At 49.4% G+C, this 22,342-nt stretch overlaps 1 protein-coding gene across 5 annotated transcripts in view; it reads left to right on the forward strand.

Moving 5' to 3' along the window:
* LOC134910124 (protein Mis18-alpha-like) overlaps positions 1-22,342 on the forward strand; it is a 294,627-nt gene that overhangs the window by 97,532 nt on the left and 174,753 nt on the right. For all 5 annotated transcript variants that reach the window (XM_063917798.1, XM_063917795.1, XM_063917797.1 and 2 more), the window contains exon 2: positions 8,434-8,500. In XM_063917798.1, the coding sequence (XP_063773868.1) occupies positions 8,434-8,500 (67 nt within the window). The remainder of the gene's footprint in view (positions 1-8,433; positions 8,501-22,342) is intronic.

The raw sequence follows: 22,342 nt of genomic DNA on the forward strand, positions 1-22,342 counted from the left end.
AAAGTGTTCCTTCCGTTGGAAAAGGCATTTTTCTCTATCGTCCTAGTGGATGCTGGGGTTCCTGAAAGGACCATGGGGAATAGCGGCTCCGCAGGAGACAGGGCACAAAAAGTAAAGCTTTAGGATCAGGTGGTGTGCACTGGCTCCTCCCCCTATGACCCTCCTCCAAGCCAGTTAGATTTTGTGCCCGGCCGAGAAGGGTGCAATCTAGGTGGCTCTCCTAAAGAGCTGCTTAGGAAAGTTTAGCTTAGGTTTTTTATTTTACAGTGAGTCCTGCTGGCAACAGGATCACTGCAACGAGGGACTTAGGGGAGAAGAAGTGAACTCACCTGCGTGCAGGATGGATTGGCTTCTTGGCTACTGGACATCAGCTCCAGAGGGACGATCACAGGTACAGCCTGGATGGTCACCGGAGCCTTGCCGCCGGCCCCCTTGCAGATGCTGAAGTAAGAAGAGGTCCAGAATCGGCGGCAGAAGACTCCTCAGTCTTCTAAAGGTAGCGCACAGCACTGCAGCTGTGCGCCATTTTCCTCTCAGCACACTTCACACGGCAGTCACTGAGGGTGCAGGGCGCTGGGAGGGGGGCGCCCTGGGAGGCAAATGAATACCTGTTTTGGCTAAAAATACCTCACATATAGCCTCCGGAGGCTATATGGAGATATTTAACCCCTGCCAGAATCCGTTAAGAGCGGGAGACGAGGCCGCCCGAAAAAGGGGCGGGGCCTATCTCCTCAGCACACAGCGCCATTTTCCCTCACAGAAAGGCTGGAGGGAAGGCTCCCAGGCTCTCCCCTGCACTGCACTACAGAAACAGGGTTAAAACAGAGAGGGGGGGCACTAATTTGGCGATATGCTTATATATATATATTAAGATGCTATAAGGGAAAACACTTATATAAGGTTGTCCCTATATAATTATAGCGTTTTTGGTGTGTGCTGGCAAACTCTCCCTCTGTCTCTCCAAAGGGCTAGTGGGTCCTGTCCTCTATCAGAGCATTCCCTGTGTGTGTGCTGTGTGTCGGTACGTGTGTGTCGACAGGTAGGAGGACGATGTTGGTGAGGAGGCGGAGCAATTGCCTGTAATGGTGATGTCACTCTCTAGGGAGTCGACACCGGAATGGATGGCTTATTTAGGAAATTACGTGATAATGTCAACACGCTGCAAGGTCGGTTGACGACATGAGACGGCCGACAAACAATTAGTACGGTCCAGACGTCTCAAAAACACCGTCAAGGGTTTTTAAAACGCCCGTTTACTTTAGTCGGTCGACACAGACACAGACAGGGACACTGAATCCAGTGTCGACGGTGAATAAACAAACGTATTCCTTATTAGGGCCACACGTTAAAGGCAATGAAGGAGGTGTTACGTATTTCTGATACTACAAGTACCACAAAAGAGGGTATTATGTGGGATGTGAAAAAACTACCATAGTTTTTCCTGAATCAGATAAATTAAATAAAGTGTGTGATGATGCGTGGGTTCCCCCCGATAGAAAATTATGGGCGGTATACCCTTTCCCGCCAGAAGTTAGGGCGCGTTGGGAAACACCCCTTAAGGTGGATAAGGCGCTCACACGCTTATCAAAACAAGTGGCGGTACCGTCTATAGATAGGGCCATCCTCAAGGACCAGCTGACAAGGCTGGAAAATATAATAAAAAGTATATACACACATACTGGTGTTATACTGCGGCCAGCGATCGCCTCAGCCTGGATGTGCAGAGCTAGGGTGGCTTGGTCGGATTCCCTGACTAAAAATATTGATACCCTTGACAGGGACAGTATTTTATTGACTATAGAGCATTTCTATATATGCGAGATGCACAGAGGGATATTTGCACTCTGGCATCATGAATAAACGCGATGTCCATAACTGCCAGAAGATGTTATGGACACGACAGTGGTCAGGTGATGCAGATTCCAAACGGCACAGTATGGCCGTATAAAGGAAGAGGACTTGTTTGGGGTCGGTCCATCGGACCTGGTGGTCACGGCAACTGCTGGAAAATCCACCGTTTTTTACCCTAAGTCACATCTCTGCAGAAAAAGACACCGTCTTTTCAGCCTCAGTCCTCTCGTCCCTATAAGATCATATCTGCCCAGGGATAGAGGAAAGGGAAGAAGACTGCAACAGGCAGCCTATTCCCAGGAACAGAAGCGTTCCACCGCGTCTGACAAGTTCTCAGCATGGCGCTGAGACCGTACAGGACCCCTGGATCCTACATGTAGTATCCCGGGGGTACAGATGGGAATGTCGAGACGTTTCCCCTTCGCAGGCTCCTGAAGTCTGCTTTACCAAGTCTCCCTCCGACAAGGAGGTAGTATGGGAAAAAATTCACAAGCTGTGTTCCCAGCAGGTGACAATTAAATTACCCCTCCTACTACAGAAAAGGGGTATTATTCCACACTATATTGTGGTACTGAAGCCAGAAGGCTAGGTGAGACTTATTCTAAAAAAATTTTTTTTTTGAACACTTACAAAGGTTCAAATTAAGATGAAGTCACTCAGAGCAGTGATAACGAACCAGGAAGAAGGGGACTATATAGTGTCCCGGGACATCAGGGATGCTTACCTCTATGTCCCAAATTTGCCCTTCTCACTAAGGGTACCTCAGGTTCGTGGTGCAGAACTGTCACTATCAGTTTCAGACGCTGCCGTTTGGATTGTCCACGGCACCCCGGGGTCTTTACCAAGGTAATGGCCGAATTGATGATTCTTCTTCGAAGAAAAGGCGTCTTAATTATCCCTTACTTGGACGATCTCCTGATAGGGGCATAGTCCAGGGAACAGTTGGAGGTCGGAGTAGCACTATCTCGGATACTGCTACAATCAGCACGGGTGGATTCTAAATATTCCAAAATCGCAGCTGATCCCGACGACACGTCTGCTGTGCCTAGGGATGATTCTGGACACAGTCCAGAAAAAGGTGTTTCTCCCGGAAGAGAAAGCCAGGGAGTTATCCGAGCAAGTCAGGAACCTCCTAAAAACAGTGCATCATTGCACAAGGGTCCTGGTAAAAATGGTGGCTTCCTACGAAGCAATTCCATTCGGCAGATTTCACGTAAGAACTTTTCAGTGGGATCTGCTGGACAAATGGTCCGGATCGCATCTTCAGATGCATCAGCGGATAACCCAATATCCAAGGACAAGGGTGTCTCTCCTGTGGTGGTTATAGAGTGCTCATCTTCTAGAGGGCCGCAGATTCGGCATTCAGGATTGGATGCTGGTAACCACGGAGCCCAGCCTGAGAGGCTGGGGAGCAGTCACACAAGGGAAAAATTTCCAGGGAGTGTGATCAAGTATGGAGACTTTTCTCCACATAAATATACTGGAGCTAAGGGTAAATTTATAATGCTCTAAGCTTAGCAAGACCTCTGCTTCAAGGTCAGCCGGTATTGATCCAGTGGGAAAAACATCACGGCAGTCGCCCACGTAAACAGACAGGGCGACACAAGAAGCAGGAGGGCAATGGCAGAAACTGCAAGGACTTTTCGCTGGGCGGAAAATCATGTGATAACACTGTCACCAGTTTTTCATCCCGGGAATGGAAACTGGGAAGCAGACTTCCTCAGCACGACCTCCACCCGGGAGAGTGGAAACTTCATTGAGAAGTTTTTTCCACATGATTGTAAACCGTTGGGAAATACCAAAGGTGGACATGATGGCGTCCCGTCTGAACAAAAAACGGGACAGGTATTGCGCCAGGTCAAGGGACCCTCAGGCAATAGATGTGGACGTTCTGGTAACACCGTGGGTGTACCAGTCGGTGTATGTGTTCCCTCCTCTGCTTCTCATACCTAAGGTGCTGAGAATTATAAGACGTAGAGGAGTAAGAACTATACTCATGGCTCCGGATTGGCCAAGAAGGACTTGGTACCCGGAACTTCAAGAGATGCTTACAGAGGTCTTATGGCCTCTGCCGCTAAGAAGGGACTTGCTTCAGCAAGTACCATGTCTGTTCCAAGACTTACCGCAGCTGCGTTTGTCGGCATGGCGATGGAAAGCCGGATCCTAAGGGAAAAAAGGCATTCCGGAAGAGGTCATTCCTACCCTGGTCAAAGCCAGAAAGGAGGTGACCGCACAACATTATCACCACGTGTGGCGAAAATTTGTTGCGTGGTGTGAGGCCAGGAAGGCCCCACAAAGAAATTTCAACTCGGTCGTTTCCTGCATTTCCTGCAAACAGGAGTGTCTATGGGCCTCAAATTGGGGTCCATTAAGGTTCAAATTCGGCCCTGTAAATTTTCTTCCAGAAAGAATTGGCTTCAGTTCCTGAAGTCCAGAAGTTTGTCAAGGGAGTATTGCATATACAAACCCCTTTTTTGTGCCTCCAGTGGCACTGTGGGATCTCAACGTAGTTCTGGGATTTCTCAAATCACATTGGTTTAAAACCAGTCAAATATGTGGATTTGCAGCATCTCACATAAAAAGTGACCATGCTCTTGGCCCTGGCCTGGACCAGGCGAGTGTCAAATTGGTGGTTTTTTCTCAAAAAAGCCCATATCTGTTTGTCCATTCGGACAGGGCAGAGCTGCGGACTCGTCCCCAGTTCTCTCCCTAAGGTGGTGTCAGTGTTTCACCTGAACCAGCTTATTGTGGTGCCTTGCACCTACTAGGGACTTGGAGGACTCCAAGTTGCTAGAAGTTGTCAGGGCCCTGAAAATATATTCCAGGACAGCTGGAGTCAGAAAATCTGACTCGCTGTTTATACTGTATGCACCCAACAAGTTGGGTGCGCCTGCTTCTAAGCAGTCGATTGCTCGTTGGATTTGTAACACAATTCAACTTGCACATTCTGAGGCAGGCCTGCCACAGTCTAAATCGGTTAAGGCCCATTCCACAAGGAAGGTGGGCTCATCTTGGGCGGCTGCCCGAGAGGTCTCGGCATTACAACTCTGCCGAGCAGCTACGTGGTCAGGGGAGAACACGTTTGTAAAATTCTACAAATTTGATATCCTAGCAAAAGAGGACCTGGAGTTCTCTCATTCGGTGCTGCAGTCATCCGCACTCTCCCGCCCGTTTGGGAGCTTTGGTATAATCCCCATGGTCCTTTCAGGAACCCCAGCATCCACTAGGACGATAGAGAAAATAAGAATTTACTTACCGATAATTCTATTTCTCGGAGTCCGTAGTGGATGCTGGGCGCCCATCCCAAGTGCGGATTATCTGCAATACTTGTACATAGTTACAAAAATCGGGTTATTATTGTTGTGAGCCATCTTTTCAGAGGCTCCGCTGTTATCATACTGTTAACTGGGTTTAGATCACAAGTTGTACGGTGTGATTGGTGTGGCTGGTATGAGTCTTACCCGGGATTCAAAATTCCTCCCTTATTGTGTACGCTCGTCCGGGCACAGTACCTAGCTGGCTTGGAGGAGGGTCATAGGGGGAGGAGCCAGTGCACACCACCTGATCCTAAAGCTTTACTTTTTGTGCCCGGTCTCCTGCGGAGCCGCTATTCCCCATGGTCCTTTCAGGAACCCCAGCATCCACTACGGACTCCGAGAAATAGAATTATCGGTAAGTAAATTCTTATTGTAATCCAGTCGATGGTTCGGGATGTCCTGAAGCCAACCCGGATATCTCTGCACCTATGCATTCGCCTTCTAGGAAAACTGGTGGCCGCTTACGAGGCGCTTCAATGTGTGAAAGCTTCCATATTGAAGCAAGACCCTTCCAGCTCGATCTGTTGGACAAATGGTCCGGATCGCATCTTCACATGCACCAGAGGATCAGTCTGTCGCCAAATGCCAGGATCTCCCGTCTGTGGTGTCTACAGACTTCTCACCTTGTCGAGGGTCGCAGGTTTGGAAATCAGAACTGGATTCTGTTAACCACAGACGCAAGCCTCCGAGATTGGGGAGCAGTCACCTAAGGGGTGCAGTTTTAAAAAAGATGGTCAAGTCAGGAAGTCATCCTTCCACTCAACATTCTGGTACTCAAAGCCACATTAAACGCCCTTCTGCAGGCTTCACATCTTCAAGATCGGGCCATTCAGGTTAAGTCAGACAACGTGACGGCAGTAACGTACATAAACCGACAGGGCGTAACGAAAAGCAGAGCAGCAATATCAGGTGTCAATTCTCTTTTGGGCAGAAAAGAACGCTGCGGCGTTGTCAATGGTCTTCATTCCGGGAGTAGACAACTGGGAAGCAGACTTACTCAGCAGACACGACTTGCATCCTTGGAAGTGGGGCCTTCACCCGGAAGTGTTCAGGTGCTTGACACGTCGGTGGGGATATCCACAGATCGACATGATGGCCTCTTGTTTGAACAAGAAGCTCAAGCGGTATTCCAGGTCGAGAGACCCACAAGCAGTGGCGGTAGACGCCCTGACGACTCCATGGGTCTATGAGATGGTGTACGTGTTTCCTCTACTTCCTCTGTTCCCAAGAATTTTTAAAAGAATAAAAAGGGAAAAGGTTCAAGCAATACTCATTGCTCCAGACTGGCCAAGAAGGGCCTTGTACGTGGACCTTCTGGAGATGCTCCTCGAAGATCCGTGGCCTCTACCTCTTTGCGAGGATCTTCTGCACCAGGGCTCGTTCGTCTATCAGGACTTACCGCGGCTACGTTTGACGGCATGGAAGTGGAACTAGCTGATACTAGCCAGGAAAGGGATCCCTAACAAGGTTGTCCCGACTATGTTCCAAGCCAGGAAGGGGGTAACGTCTAAGCATTATGATCGCATTTGCAAGAAATACGTCTCTTGGTGTGAGAGCAGAAATTATTCTGTGGTGGAATTTCACCTGGGATGTTTCTTGCTCTTCAGGCAGGTGTGGATGTGGGCCTACGTCTGGGCTCCATAAAAGTCCAGATTTTGGCCTTATCCATTTCCTTTCAAAGACAATTGGCTTCTCTCCATGAGGTCCAGAAGTTCTTGAAAGGTGTTCTGCGCATCCAACCTCCCTTTGTGCCTCCCACGGCACCTTGGGATCTCAGTTTGTTGCTGCAGTTCCTCCAATCGGACTAGTTTGAACTGTTACAGGAGGTTGACGTAAAGTACCTTGCGTGGAAGACCGTCACACTGTTGGCCTTAGCTTCAGCAAGACATGTGTCGGAGCTGGGGGCTTTGTCTCACAAGAGCCCCTATTTAATTTTCCATGAGGACAGAGCTGAACTCAGAACTAGTCAGCAATTTCTTCTGAAAGTGGTGTCTGTGTGTTTCACATCAACCAACCTATTGTGGTTCCGGTTATCACCGACGCTTCCGCTACTTCAAAGTCTTTGAATGATGTGAGTGCTTTGAAGGTATACGTAAAGAGGACAGCTCGTCATATGAAATCCGACTCGCTGTTTGTTCTATATGATCCCAATAAAACGGTCTGTCCTGCTTCAAAGCAGACAATTGCACGCTGGATCAGGCATACTATCCAGCATGCTTATTCCACAGCAAGTTTGCCATGTCCAAAATCTTTACAGGCCCACTCTACTAGGTCAGTGTGTTCATCCTGGACGGCTGCCTGGGGTGTCTCTGCTTTACAGCTCTGCCGAGCAGCTACTTGGTCTGGTTCGAAAACGTTTGCTAAGTTCTACAAATTCGATACCTTGGCCTCTGAGGACTTTCAGTTTGATCAATAAGTTCTGCAGGAACCTCAGCACTCTCCCTCCCGGTTTAGGAGCTTTGGTACATCCCCATGGTACTAAATGGAACTCCAGTATCTTCTAGGACATAAGAGAAAATAGGATTTGAATTACTTACCGGTAAATCTTTCTCGTAGTCCGTAGAGGATACTGTGCGCCCGCCCGGTGCTTTGTTCTTCCTGCACTGTTACTTGGTTAAGTATTGTTGGTTCAGCTGTTGCTATTGCTGTTGAAAGTTGGGTTTGCATAGCTTTCCTCTGTTTGTGTGTGTGTGTGTGTGTGTGTGTGTGTGTGTGTGTGTTGGTTCGGAATCTCACCACTATCTTTTATTTTATTTATTTATTTATCCTTCTCTCAAAGTATGTCCGTCTCCTCGGGCACAGTTTCCTAAACTGAGTCTGGTAGGAGGGGCATAGAGGGAGGAGCCAGCCCACACTATCAAATTCTTAGTGCCCATGGCTCTTAGTGGCCCCATCTATACCCCATGGTACGAAATGGATTCCCAGTATCCTTTACGGACTATGAGAAAAGGACTTACCGGTAGGTAATTTAAAATCCTATTGTATATCCCCTAGTGAAATAAAGTGTGGGGCATCATACATTCATACATCCTCCTCTCCCACCCAGCTCCAAAAGATACCTCAAGGATACCTGTCTATACCCCACTTGCCATAGCTCCAGTGTCACCTATGAAATCGGAGAAATGGCTTTATCTGTAAAATCCTGTTTTGTAGAATGACTTTTACTCCTGGTTAATCATGTGTGGTGAGTTGTTAACATTTCGCATGTCTCCCATTAATTTTGAGTTCTTCATAAATCTAAAGACTACATTTTATTTCCTCACAGCTGTAACAGATCAAGTTGAGATTGACCCAAGAATGCAAGTGTTCACACTTCCCAATGAAGTTGGCAGGTGTGTACTTCAGATTCTACAAAACATTCTGTGTATATTCCCTTGTATCCATTGAGAACAAAGTGTACTAGTGTTCAGCATGTGGTTTTTTTTTTTGTTTCTTTTTTAAAAACATTTATTGGTATTACTTCTAAAACTTTTCTAGAAACCTACCTAAAGTAAAGGTAATTGGAATATCTTGCACTTAGGGATGTGTCCTTGTACAACTAGCCTCAGTATACCGTGACGGGAGACACCTGGTGTGAGTAACCTGCCAGGTCCATGCGATACTGCTAGCGCCAGGCATCTTTTCCTTGCTACCTGAAAATGCATCTTAATCACCGTGCGATCCAAACAGGACGCAACTGGAGACTGCTGATTGATTTGATATGGGGACACTTGTATATGTGACTAAGGGGGTGATTCAAACCTGATTGCTTGGCTGCTGAAATTGTTGTCCTGCAATCAGATAGTCACCGCCCAAGGGGAGTGTATATTCGCCATGCAAGTGTGCGATCACGTGTACACCGAGCTGCTAGAAATCCCTCAGTCAGCGGAAAAATGGCCGAAATAATTATCCCGTACTTGGACGATCTCCTTATAAAGGCGAGGTCCAGGGAGCAGTTGTTAGTGCTACTCCGACAATCTCGGGAAGTGGTACAACAGCACGACTGGATTCTGAATATTCCAAAGTCGCAGCTGGTTCCTACGACGCGTTTACTGTTCCTGACACAGAACAAGAAAAAAGGGTTTCTCCCGGAGGAGAAGTCCAAGGAGTTGTCGTCTCTAGACAGAGACCTCCTAATACAAATACAGGTGTCGGTGCATCAATGCACGCGAGCCCTGGGAAAGATGGTAGCTTCTTACGAAGAAATTCTATTCGGCAGGTTCCATGCAAGGATCTTCCAGTGGGATCTGTTGGACAAGTGGTCCGGGTCGCATCTTCAGATACATCGGCGGATAACCCTGTCTCCAAGGGCCAGGGTGTCGCTGTTGTGGTGGCTGCAGAGTGCTCATCTTCTAGAGGGCCGCAGATTCGGCATACAGGACTGGGTCCTGGTGACCACGGATGCCAGCCTTCGAGGCTGGGGGGCAGTCACACAGGGAAGAAACTTCCAAGGACTATGGACAAGTCAGGAGACTTCCCTACACATAAATATTCTGGAACTAAGGGCCATTTACAATGCCCCAAGTCAGGCTAGACCAGGGGTGGGCAATTATTTCAGCTGAGGGGCCACTTGACATTTCCTGTCAGTATCAGAGGGCCACACACAAAATAGCAGCTCCCCTCACTTGCCAAAAATATAGGGACGTGGCTTCATGTGGAAGGAGTGTGAACAAAAAATAATACAGATTAGTATTAGGTTGCACAATAGTCTCCATTATTCAAATTGCGCCACTTACACACATTACAGCAGGTAGAGCTCCCTTTTACACATTGACATTTTATTTAGGATAATTATTGCGCAGCAAGCAAATTATCCAGGGTCTTATGGCCCTGGGAAAGGTGTGGACACAGTGATAGGACACGGGGAGTGTGTGACACAGTGACAGAACACGAGGGGTCACAGATAAGAGTCCGCACACACACAGTCCAGTCTCCGGGGGCAGCCAGCATCTTCGGGGGAAGCTGGACATGCCCCCGGAGCGAAAGAGAAAAGACCCACCAGACCATGCCCCTTTTAGATTAAGCCACACCCCCTTTTTGGGCACCACACTGCTTGAGCCGGGGGGGGGGGGGTAATAGTACAGAGTGCGCTCCGGGTGACAGAACACGGGGAGGGGGGGGGGGGGGTGTGACACAGTGACAGAACACGGGGGGGGGGGGGGGGGGGGGGGAAAGTGTCACGGTGACAGAACCACGGTGGGGGTGACAGAACACGGTGGGGGTGACAGAACACGGGGGGGTGACACGGTGACAGAACACGGGGGGGTGACAGAACATGGTGGGGGGGTGACAGTGACAGAACACGGTGGGGGTGACAAAGTGACAGAACACGGTGGGGGTGACAAAGTGACAGAACACGGTGGGGGTGACCAAAGTGACAGAACACGGGGGTGTGGCGCGGTGACAGAACACGGGGGTGTGACAGTGACAGAACACGGGGGGTGTGACACAGTGACAGAACACGGGGGGGTGTGACACAGTGACAGAACACGGGGGGTGTGACACAGTGACAGAACACGGGGGGTGTGACACAGTCACAGAACACGGGGGGGGGGGGGGTGACACGGTGACGGAACCACAGGAGGGTTTGGTACAGCGAGAGCTAAAGATCTCTCCCCCCAAACTAAAAACAGTCTGACGCCACTGTCCGCACACAAATACACACACACACATATATATATATATTAATATATATATATATACTATATATATATATATATATATAAATGAATAAATATCCCAAATGGGACTGGCACTCTCCTGGCTGGCGTGAGGGTACCCCGGTGCCTTCTGAAGTGAAGATGTAGCAATCCAGAAGAAAACAGCGGCACTCGAGGATTTAGTGAAACAAGTAAACTGTATTCAAAAAAAGGTTACAAGAGGCCGACGTTTCGGGGCTTACATGCCCCTTTGTCAAGGTGTATAACAATGTGTAGGAGTGAAGGCTTACCTTATATCCCCGTGAAGTTCAACTCAGTGCAGGTGTGTGAACGGAGACGCGGTGGAGCCGCCGGACTTCCGGTCGCGGCTCTGTGACGTCTGAAAGACTGCGCCCGTTGCTGTGGTAACAGGGACGCCCGAATAGCCGTCCGTGGCTACGTGACGTCTGGGTGCGTGTGCTCGTAGCTATGGCAACTGGGACGCCTGATGCCGAAAACTGTGATGATAACTCAGCTGGTGACCATATCAGGGTGATGAATAGAGTGCAAAAAGGACTACGTGTAATAGTGCCTGGGGAACCCAACATCTCCGTGGGGCACTATGTGATCTCCGAGGCGCCAGAGGGACAATATTGCATGCATGTGGCAGGACTCGGTGGGAGCTGGACCCTCAAAGCTAATAAAAAATGATAACATGCTGGAGTCTGTGGGATCCACCGTGTGCCCTTGTAATGACTGCGGCTCGTGCCGGCCTGGCACTGCGACCGTTGTGGTGCGCATGGGCATGAAACCCGATGGCTGGGCTGGTTGTATGACCGGTGTGCCTGCTGGTGAAAAAACATGCTCCACCTGTGAGCCGTATATGCTGCTGAGGGGGACCTGCTTTCACCGAGTTCTGTCAGATGCCAGCTAAGGACTCAATGTGCGCGCCCTGTGTGTCAGGCTGGACCAGGATGGGGAAACATGCAGTGAGTGGCTGGGTCACCCCGGAACGCAGAGTGGAACATAGCAGCATAGAATTATATGAATATATTCCATGAAAATTTTTCATTCAGCCCTCCTGGGCTGATGGTGCCCAGTTCAAAGATCCATTTGGATTCAATGTGTAGTAATCTTCGATCCCTGTCCCCTCCTCGGATGCTGCGGGGTACGTGGTCGATAATCTGGTGTCTCAAGTCATTCAATGAGTGGCCCATCGCCGCGAAGTGTCTAGCCACGGGTTGTTCGGAGGATTTGCCCGAAAGGGCCTGCTTAATTGCGGACCTGTGTAGGGCCATCCTCTCTCTAAAAGTTCTGATGGACTTGCCCACATACACTAGGTGGCACGGACAGGTAAGTGTATACACTATGTGGGTGGTAGTGCAAGTTACCACGTGTCTGATCTGGTAGGTCCTTTCTTTGTAAGGATGTTTAAAAAAAGACCCAGTGGTCATATTGTTACAGGTGGTACATTTGGGGCACTTGTAGCATCCAGGGGCCTTTGAGAGAAAAGTAGAGGATCGTTGTGTCTCGCTTTGGAACCCGGTTATATCCGAGTGTACTATAATATCTCTTATGCTTTTGCCTCTGGTGAAGCATAGCATCGGACGTTGTTTTCTAAACATTGGAAGTTTCGCGTCTGAGGCCACTATGGGCCACAAAGCCCTAGCCGCTCTCTGGATTACTGGGCTTGCTGTACTGAACTGATTCACAAACGGTATAACCGCTTGGTTCTTGCGGACTGTGGGCTTGAGTAAGGTTTCCCTCGGCGTTGCCATGATCTCGTTTTTCTGTACCTGGAGCTTATGGTAGTTGTAACCCCGTTGAGCGAACTTGTCTACCATGTTTCCTAATGCTTGATCCAAGGTAGAGCGGTCACTGATGATCCTGGACGCCCTGATCATCTGAGATCTGGGGAGTCCCTCTTTTAAGGGTCTTGGGTGATGACTATTAGCCCTGAGATACACATTCTTGTCTGTGGGCTTTGAAAACAGGCCGGTGGTTAAAGTACCGTCCTTGATTATGATCCTGACATCCAGATAATTCACAGTTTCGTTACTGATATTGTAGGTGTACTTGATCGTGGATGGTCTGTTGTGTTTGCTTCCTCCATAAGATGCTCAAAATGTGCTTTGTCCCCTGTCCAAAGTAGGAACAAATCGTCTATATATCTGACGAACATCAAGATGTTCTGCACAACGGCCTGGTTGTCAAAGAATACCGCCTGTTCCTCCTGGAACATAAAGACATTCGCGAAGGATGGGGAGACGTTGCTCCCCATCGCACATCCTGTTCGCTGTTGGAAAAATTTCCCATTAAACATGAAGAAGTTCCTTTTTAAGGTCAATGTAAGGAGTTGCATGAAGAGCCCAATGTCAAGAGTGTCCATCTTTTCTTTAATGAGAAAATCCTGCATAACCTGTAGACCCTCCTGGTGGGGGATGCTCGTATATAAGCTCTTAACATCTACCACACACATTAGTGTCCCTGGAGGAACCTGCCCAATGTTGTTGATTCGCTCCAGGAAACTGGTGGTGTCCTTGATGTAATTGTGATGTTTAACGATCAATGGTTGCAGAATACCATCTAGAAATGTGGAGATGGGCTGAAAGATGGACTCTCTAGCGGCTATGATGGGTCTGCCGGGCGGGGATGTGGCATTCTTGTGGATTTTGGGTACCACAAAGAAAAGGGGTACCCGTGGGTGATCCTGTTTGAGTGCCTCACACAGCTTTCCTGTTAGTAGATCATTGGACCGGGCCTGGTTGAGCAGCTGCTCCAATTCTTGCTGGTAGTCGGAGGTGGGGTCGTGGGACAATTCCTCATACGTCTCCGGATCTGCCAGTTGTCCCTCTACTTCTTTGATGTAATCGGAGAGGTTAAGGACAACTAAACCTCCTCCCTTGTCCGCAGGACGGAAGATTACATCGCGGTACGTTCCCAACTGTTTGAGGGCTGTTTGCTCAGCCCTGGAGAGATTCCGATGTATAGTTGGTGTCGCCGCTGTGTATTTGGCGACTGAGTCGTCCAGTAATCTGGTAAAAGCTTGTATGGAAGGGTTGGTTGAAGGGGGATCGAAGGTGGATTTATGTCGGGTCTGATAGAATCTGTCGCTGAAGGAGACTGTTGTTGGATCCTGTGGGTCGGAATTTTGAAAAAATTCCTGCAGTCTCAACTTGCGTGAAAAGCGGTGCAGGTCAATTTGCCACTGAAATTTGTTGAATGGATTGGTGGGTACAAAAGAAAGACCCTTCTCCAGAACTCTCAGTTCTATATCCGAGAAGGATCTGCTGGATAGGTTGAAGATCAGGGATTCTTTTTGGCTGCACGCGCCTTTGATTCGCGCGCACTGCTTGCCCCTGCGGGTGGGCGCCCTCTTCTGCCTTGTTCTACTGGGGTAGCCCCGGGGGTCCCTAAAGGGACCGGCTGTGCCCTGGATGACCCTTCCGAGTCTAAGAAGGCGCTCTCGCTGTCGCTGTTTGATGTACCGGCAGTGAATGACTTCTGCTCCCGCCGTCTTCTCCAGCCTTGTCGGCCTCTGGCGTTATAGGTGGTGTTTTGACCACCCTCTCCTCCCATCAGCCATCTGTATACCTTGTTTAGGTCATAGTCTTCTCTGACTATTTGTTGTTTATTGCGCTTAAATTTAATTAAGTCTTTCCTATATTCATCGCATTGTTTTTGCAGTTTAGTGAGCCAATCGTGGTTGCAATCCGCTTGCAGGACAGTCTTGTGTTCAATCTCAAGCTTGGAGATCTTGTCCCTGGTCTGCCTCAGTTCTCGGCCCGATTCTTCCACGACCAGCAAGATCAAGTCGAGGCTGCATTTGTTGAGTATGCCTACCCATTTCTTGCAGAACTCGGGATTGTACCGCCCGATGGTGGGGACGTTCCTTACTCTGAAGCCTCTTGGGATCAACTTTTCACGGTGATATTCCGACAATGAGATGCCGTGAAGTAAATAATCGCATTCGCGGCGTTTCAGCTTCAGTAATTGATGATAGACATCCTCAATGCCCCCTGTACGTTCTGAAGCGCCCAATTGTTCCGTGAAACGAAGGCGTTCCGCGTCGTCATCCGTGAAACTAAAGGATTCGCCCAGGACTGATGGCATCCCTCTGCATCCCGGTGTATCTTCATCGTGCCTTGAAGAGGATGCGGTCTCCATGGTGAATGCGTGAAGATTGACTTGTGAGTGCCTGGTGCTAAAGTGGACACCGCTGTGTAAGTGACTGTGGAACTCCACCTGGACAAAAGGGTGCGGTATGGTGAAAAAGATGACTAGGAAGTCACAAAAGGGGGAGGTGCCTCGACCCCGGCTGGCGTACAGTGTGACCTGTTTGCGCCAAAATGCATAAATATCCCAAATGGGACTGGCACTCTCCTGGCTGGCGTGAGGGTACCCCGGTGCCTTCTGAAGTGAAGATGTAGCAATCCAGAAGAAAACAGCGGCACTCGAGGATTTAGTGAAACAAGTAAACTGTATGTTATACACCTTGACAAAGGGGCATGTAAGCCCCGAAACGTCGGCCTCTTGTAACCTTTTTTTGAATACAGTTTACTTGTTTCACTAAATCCTCGAGTGCCGCTGTTTTCTTCTGGATTGCTATATATATATATATATATATATATATATATATATATATATATATATATATATATATATATATATATATATATATATATATATATACACATACATACACTTTCTCTCACTCACTTTTCCCATTAACTTACTGATCTGGCTGGCAGCGGCAGGAAGGATGGATCTGCAGCAGTCTGGCTCTTGTCCCGTGTAGCTCCGCCCCCTGAGGTCCCGTGTAACCCCGCCCCTTCATCGACACTTAGTCCCACCCCCTTTTCGGCTGAACACAGCCGTTATCACTGGGGAGTCTGGAGGCAGGAGGAGAAGGCTGCTACAACGCAGCAGCAGCAGGGGAGAGAGGCGCCGCTGGCAGCTTGGAGGTACTGCAGTGCAGAGCAATGACAAGCAGCTCAGCTGGTCGGGCCGCTTGTCATTGCTTGCTGGTGGGACGCAGTGGGCCGGGCAGGATCGGTTTGCGGGCCGCATCCGGCCCGCGGGCCGTATTTTGCCCACCCCTAGGCTAGACCCTGCTTCGACACCGGCCGGTGCTGATCCAGTCAGACAACATCACGGCGGTCGCTCATGCAAACCGACAGGGCGGCACAAGAAGCAGGATGGCGATGGCAGAAGCCACAAGGATTCTCCGATGGGCGGAAAATCATGTGTTAGCACTGTCAGCAGTGTTCATTCCCGGAGTGGACAACTGGGAAGCAGACTCTCTCAGCAGACACGACCTCCACCCGGGAGAGTGGGGACTTCATCCAGAAGTCTTCCAAATGATTGTACACCGTTGGGAAAGGCCACAGGTGGACATGATGGCGTCCCGCCTCAACAAAAAGCTAAAAAGATACTGCGCCAGGTCAAGGGACCCTCAGGCGATAGCTGTGGACGCTCTGGTAACACCGTGGGTGTACCAGTCGGTGTATGTGTTCCCTTCTCTGCCTCTCATACCCAGGGTAATGAGAATAATAAGAAGGAGAGGAGTAAGAACTATACTCATTGTTCCGGATTGGCCAAGAAGAGCTTGGTATCCAGATCTCCAAAAAATGATCTCAGAGGACCCATGGCCTCTGCTGCAGCAGGGGGCCTGTCTGTTCCAAGACGTACCGCGGCTGCGTTTGACGGCATGGCGGTTGAACGCCGGATCCTGAAGGAAAAGGGCATTCCGGAGGAAGTTATCCCTACGCTAATTAAAGCTAGGAAAGAAGTGAGCGCAAACCATTATCACCGCATATGGCGGAAATATGTTGCGTGCTGTGAGGCCAGGAAGGCCCCAACGGAGGAATTTCAGCTAGGTCGATTTCTGCACTTCCTACAGTCAAGGGTGACTATGGGCCTAAAATTGGGTTCCATTAAGGTCCAGATTTCGGCTCTATCGATTTTCTTCCAAAATAGAACTGGCTTCACTGCCTGAAGTTCAGACTTTTGTTAAGGGAGTGCTGCATAGTCAGCCCCCGTTTGTGCCTCCAGTAGCACCGTGGAATCTCAACCTGGTGTTGATTTCCTGAAGTCGCATTGGGTTGAGCCACTTAAATCCGTGGAGCTAAAATACCTCACGTGGAAAGTGGTCATGCTGTTGGCCTTGGCGTCGGCCAGGCGTGTATCAGAATTGGCGGCTTTATCGTGCAAAAGCCCTTATCTGATATTCCTCTGACGTCCTAGTGGATGCTGGGAACTCCGTAAGGACCATGGGGAATAGCGGCTCCGCAGGAGACTGGGCACAAAAGTAAAGCTTTAGGACTACCTGGTGTGCACTGGCTCCTCCCCCTATGACCCTCCTCCAAGCCTCAGTTAGATTTTTGTGCCCGGCCGAGAAGGGTGCATTCTAGGAGGCTCTCCTGAGTTTCTTAGTAAAAGTTTAGTTTTAGGTTTTTTATTTTCAGTGAGACCTGCTGGCAACAGGCTCACTGCATCGAGGGACTAAGGGGAGAAGAAGCGAACCTGCCTGCTTGCAGCCAGCTTGGGCTTCTTGGCTACTGGACACCATTAGCTCCAGAGGGACCGAACACAGGCCCAGCCTCGGAGTCCGGTCCCAGAGCCGCGCCGCCGGCCCCCTTACAGAGCCAGAAGCAAGAAGAGGTCCGGAAAATCGGCGGCAGAAGACATCAGTCTTCACCAAGGTAGCGCACAGCACTGCAGCTGTGCGCCATTGCTCCTCAGGCACACTTCACACTCCGGTCACTGAGGGTGCAGGGCGCTGGGGGGGGGCGCCCTGAGCAGCAATAGAAACACTTTGGCTGGCGAAAATACATCACATATAACCCCTAGGGCTATATGGATGTATTTTAACCCCTGCCAGAATACAGCAAAAAGCGGGAGGAAAGTCCGCCGAGAAGGGGGCGGAGCCTATCTCCTCAGCACACGGGCGCCATTTTCCCTCACAGCTTCGCTGGAAGGACGTCTCCCTGACTCTCCCCTGCAGTCCTGCACTACAGAAAAGGGTAAAACAAGAGAGGGGGGCACTAATTAGGCGCAGTATAAATAAAACAGCAGCTATAAGGGGAAAAACACTTCTATAAGGTTATCCCTGTATGTATGTATGTATGTATGTGTGTATATATATATATATATATATATATATATATATATATATATATATATATATATATATATATAGCGCTCTGGTGTGTGCTGGCATACTCTCCCTCTGTCTCCCCAAAGGGCTAGTGGGGTCCTGTCCTCTATCAGAGCATTCCCTGTGTGTCGGTACGATTGTGTCGACATGTATGAGGAGGAAAATGGTGTGGAGGCGGAGCAATTGCCTGTAATGGAGATGTCACCCCCTAGGGAGTCGACACCTGAGTGGCTGAGCTTATGGAAGGAATTACGTGACAGTGTCAGCTCTTTACAAAAGACGGTTGATGACATGAGACAGCCGGCTACTCAGCTCGTGCCTGTCTAGGCGTCTCAAAAGCCATCAGGGGCTCTAAAACGCCCATTACCTCAGATGGCAGATACAGACGCCGACACGGATACTGACTCCAGTGTCGACGATGAAGAGACGAATGTGACTTCCAGTAGGGCCACACGTTACATGATTGATGCTATGAAAAATATTTTACATATTTCTGATAATACAAGTACCACTAAAAAGGGTATTATGTTTGGTGAGGAAAAACTGCCTGTAGTTTTTCCTGCATCTGAGGAATTAAATGAAGTGTGTGATGAAGCGTGGGTTTCCCCCGATAAAAAACTGATAATTCCTAAAAGGTTATTAGCATCATACCCCTTCCCGCCAAAGGATAGGGCACGTTGGGAAACACCCCCTAAGGTGGATAAAGCGCTCACACGTTTGTCAAAACAGGTGGCACTACCGTCTCCTGATAGGGCCGCCCTTAAGGAACCTGCTGACAGAAAGCAGGAGAATATCCTAAAATGTATATACACTCACACGGGTGTTATACTGCGACCAGCAATCGCCTCAGCCTGGATGTGCAGTGCTGGGGTGGCTTGGTCGGATTCCCTGACTGACAATATTGATACCCTGGATAGGGACAGTATATTACTGACGATAGAGCATTTGAAAGATGCATTTCTATATATGCGGGATGCACAGAGGGATATTTGCCGACTGGCATCAAGAGTAAGTGCGCTGTCCATTTCTGCCAGAAGAGGGTTATGGACGAGGCAGTGGTCAGGTGATGCTGATTCCAAAAGGCATATGGAAGTATTGCCTTATAAAGGGGAGGTGTTATGTGGGGTAGGTCTATCAGACCTGGTGGCCACGGCAACTGCTGGGAAATCCACATTTTTACCCCAAGTAGCCTCTCAACATAAGAAGACGCCGTATTATCAGGCGCAGTCCTTTCGGCCCCATAAGGGCAAGCGGGCAAAAGGCTCCTCATTTCTGCCCCGTGGCAGAGGGAGAGGAAAAAGGCTGCAGCAAACAGCCAGTTCCCAGGAACAGAAGCCCTCTCCCGTTTCTGCCAAGTCCTCAGCATGACGCTGGGGCTTTACAAGCGGACTCAGGCACTCCCCTAAAGTCTGCTTTACCGACGTCTCCCTCCGACAGGGAGGCGGTATTGGAAGCCATTCACAAGCTGTATTCCCAGCAGGTGATAATCAAGATACCCCTTCTGCAACAGGGACAGGGGTATTATTCCACGCTGTTTGTGGTACCGAAGCCGGACGGCTCGGTGAGACCTATTTTAAATCTGAAATCCTTGAACACTTACTTACACAGGTTCAAATTCAAGATGGAGTCACTCAGAGCGGTGATTGCGAACTTGGAAGAAGGGGATTATATGGTGTCTTTGGACATCAAGGAGGCTTACCTCCATGTCCCAATTTACCCTTCTCACCAAGGATACCTCAGGTTTGTGGTACAGAACTGTCACTATCAGTTTCAGACGCTGCCGTTTGGTTTGTCCACGGCACCCCGGGTCTTTACCAAGGTAATGGTCGAAATGATGATACTCCTTCGAAGGAAGGGAGTTTTAGTTATACCGTACTTGGACGATCTCCTGATAAGGGCAAGATCCAGGGAACAATTGGTAGTCGGGGTAGCACTATCTCAAGTAGTGTTGCGGCAGCACGGTTGGATTCTCAATATTCCAAAATCGCAGCTGATCCCGACGACACGCCTTCTATTCCTAGGGATGATCCTGGACACAGTCCAGAAAAAAGGTGTTTCTCCCAGAGGAGAAAGCCAGGGAGTTATCCGAACTAGTCAGAAACCTCCTAAAACCAGGCCAAGTGTCAGTGCATCAATGCACAAGGGTCCTGGGAAAAATGGTGGCTTCCTACGAAGCAATCCCTTTCGGCAGATTCCACGCAAGAACTTTCCAGTGGGACCTGCTGGACAAATGGTCCGGATCGCATCTTCAGATGCATCAGCGGATAACCCTGTCACCAAAGACAAGGGTGTCTTTCCTGTGGTGGTTGCAGAGTGCTAATCTTCTAGAGGGCCGCAGATTCGGCATTCAGGACTGGGTCCTGGTGACCATGGATGCCAGCCTGCGAGGCTGGGGAGCAGTCACACAGGGAAGAAATTTCCAGGGCTTGTGGTCAAGCCTGGAGACATCACTTCACATAAATATCCTGGAGCTGAGGGCAATTTACAATGCCCTAAGCCAAGCAAGACCTCTGCTTCAAGGTCAGCCGGTGCTGATCCAGTCGGACAACATCACGGCAGTCGCCCACGTGAACAGACAGGGCGGCACAAGAAGCAGGAGGGAAATGGCAGAAGCTGCAAGGATTCTTCGCTGGGCGGAAAATCATGTGATAGCACTGTCAGCAGTGTTCATTCCGGGAGTGGACAACTGGGAAGCAGACTTCCTCAGCAGGCACGACCTCCACCCAGGAGAGTGGGGACTTCACCCAGAAGTCTTCCACATGATTGTAAACCGTTGGAAAAAACCAAAGGTGGACATGATGGCGTCCCGCCTCAACAAAAAATTGGACAGGTATTGCGCCAGGTCAAGGGACCCTCAGGCAATAGCTGTGGACGCTCTGGTAACACCATGGGTGTACCAGTCAGTGTATGTGTTTCCCTCCTCTGCCTCTCATACCCAAGGTACTGAGAATTATAAGACGGAGAGGAGTAAGAACTATACTCGTGGCTCCGGATTGGCCAAGAAGGACTTGGTACCCGGAACTTCAAGAGATGCTCACAGAGGACCCGTGGCCTCTACCTCTAAGAAGGGACCTGCTCCAGCAAGGACCCTGTCTGTTCCAAGACTTACCGCGGCTGCGTTTGGCGGTTGAACGCCGGATCCTGAAGGAAAAAGGCATTCCGGAAGAAGTCATTCCTACCCTGATCAAAGCCAGGAAGGATGTGACCGCAAAGCATTATCACCGCATTTGGCGGAAATATGTTGCGTGGTGCGAGGCCAGGAAGGCCCCAACGGAGGAATTTCATCTGGGTCGATTCCTGCATTTCCTGCAAACAGGAGTGTCTATGGGCCTAAAATTAGGATCCATTAAGGTTCAGATTTTGGCCCTGTCGATTTTCTTCCAGAAAGAACTGGCTTCAGTTCCTGAAGTTCAGACGTTGTCAAGGGGGTGCTGCATATACAGTCTCCTTTTGTGCCTGCCTCCAGTGGCACCTTGGGATCTCAATGTAGTTTTTGGGTTCCTAAAATCACATTGGTTTGAACTGCTTAAATCTGTGGATTTGAAATATCTCACATGGAAAGTGGTCATGCTGTTGGCCCTGGCTTCGGCCAGGCGCGTGTCAAAATTGGCGGCTTTATCTTATAAAAGCCCTTACCTGATTTTTCATACGGACAGGGCAGAATTGAGGACTCGTCCACAATTTCTCCCTAAGGCGGTTTTCAGCGTTTCACCTGAACCAGCCTATTGTGATACCTGCGGCTACTAGGGACTTGGAGGACTCCAAGTTGCTGGACGTTATCAGGGCCCTGAAAATATATGTTTCCAGGACGGCTGGAGTCAGAAAATCTGACTCCCTGTTTATCCTGTATGCACCCAACAAGCTGGGTGCTCCTGCTTCTAAGCAGACTATTGCTCGTTGGATTTGTAGTACAATTCAGCTTGCACATTCTGTGGCAGGCCTGCCACAGCCAAAATCTGTAAAAGCCCATTCCACAAGGAAGGGGGCTCATCTTGGGCGGCTGCCCGAGGGGTCTCGGCTTTACAACTTTGCCGAGCAGCTACTTGGTCAGGGGAAAACACGTTTGCTAAATCCTACAAATTTGATACTCTGGCTGAGGAGGACCTGGAGTTCTCTCATTCGGTGCTGCAGAGTCATCCGCACTCTCCCGCCCGTTTGGGAGCTTTGGTATAATCCCCATGGTCCTTACGGAGTTCCCAGCATCCACTAGGACGTCAGAGAAAATAAGAATTTACTTACCGATAATTCTATTTCTCGTAGTCCGTAGTGGATGCTGGGCGCCCATCCCAAGTGCGGATTGTCTGCAATACTTGTACATAGTTATTGTTAACTAAATCGGGTTATTGTTGTTGTGAGCCATCTTTCCAGAGGCTCCTCTGTTATCATGCTGTTAACTG

Source organism: Pseudophryne corroboree, chromosome 4 (assembly GCF_028390025.1).
Source record: "Pseudophryne corroboree isolate aPseCor3 chromosome 4, aPseCor3.hap2, whole genome shotgun sequence".
Classification (NCBI taxonomy): domain Eukaryota; kingdom Metazoa; phylum Chordata; class Amphibia; order Anura; family Myobatrachidae; genus Pseudophryne; species Pseudophryne corroboree.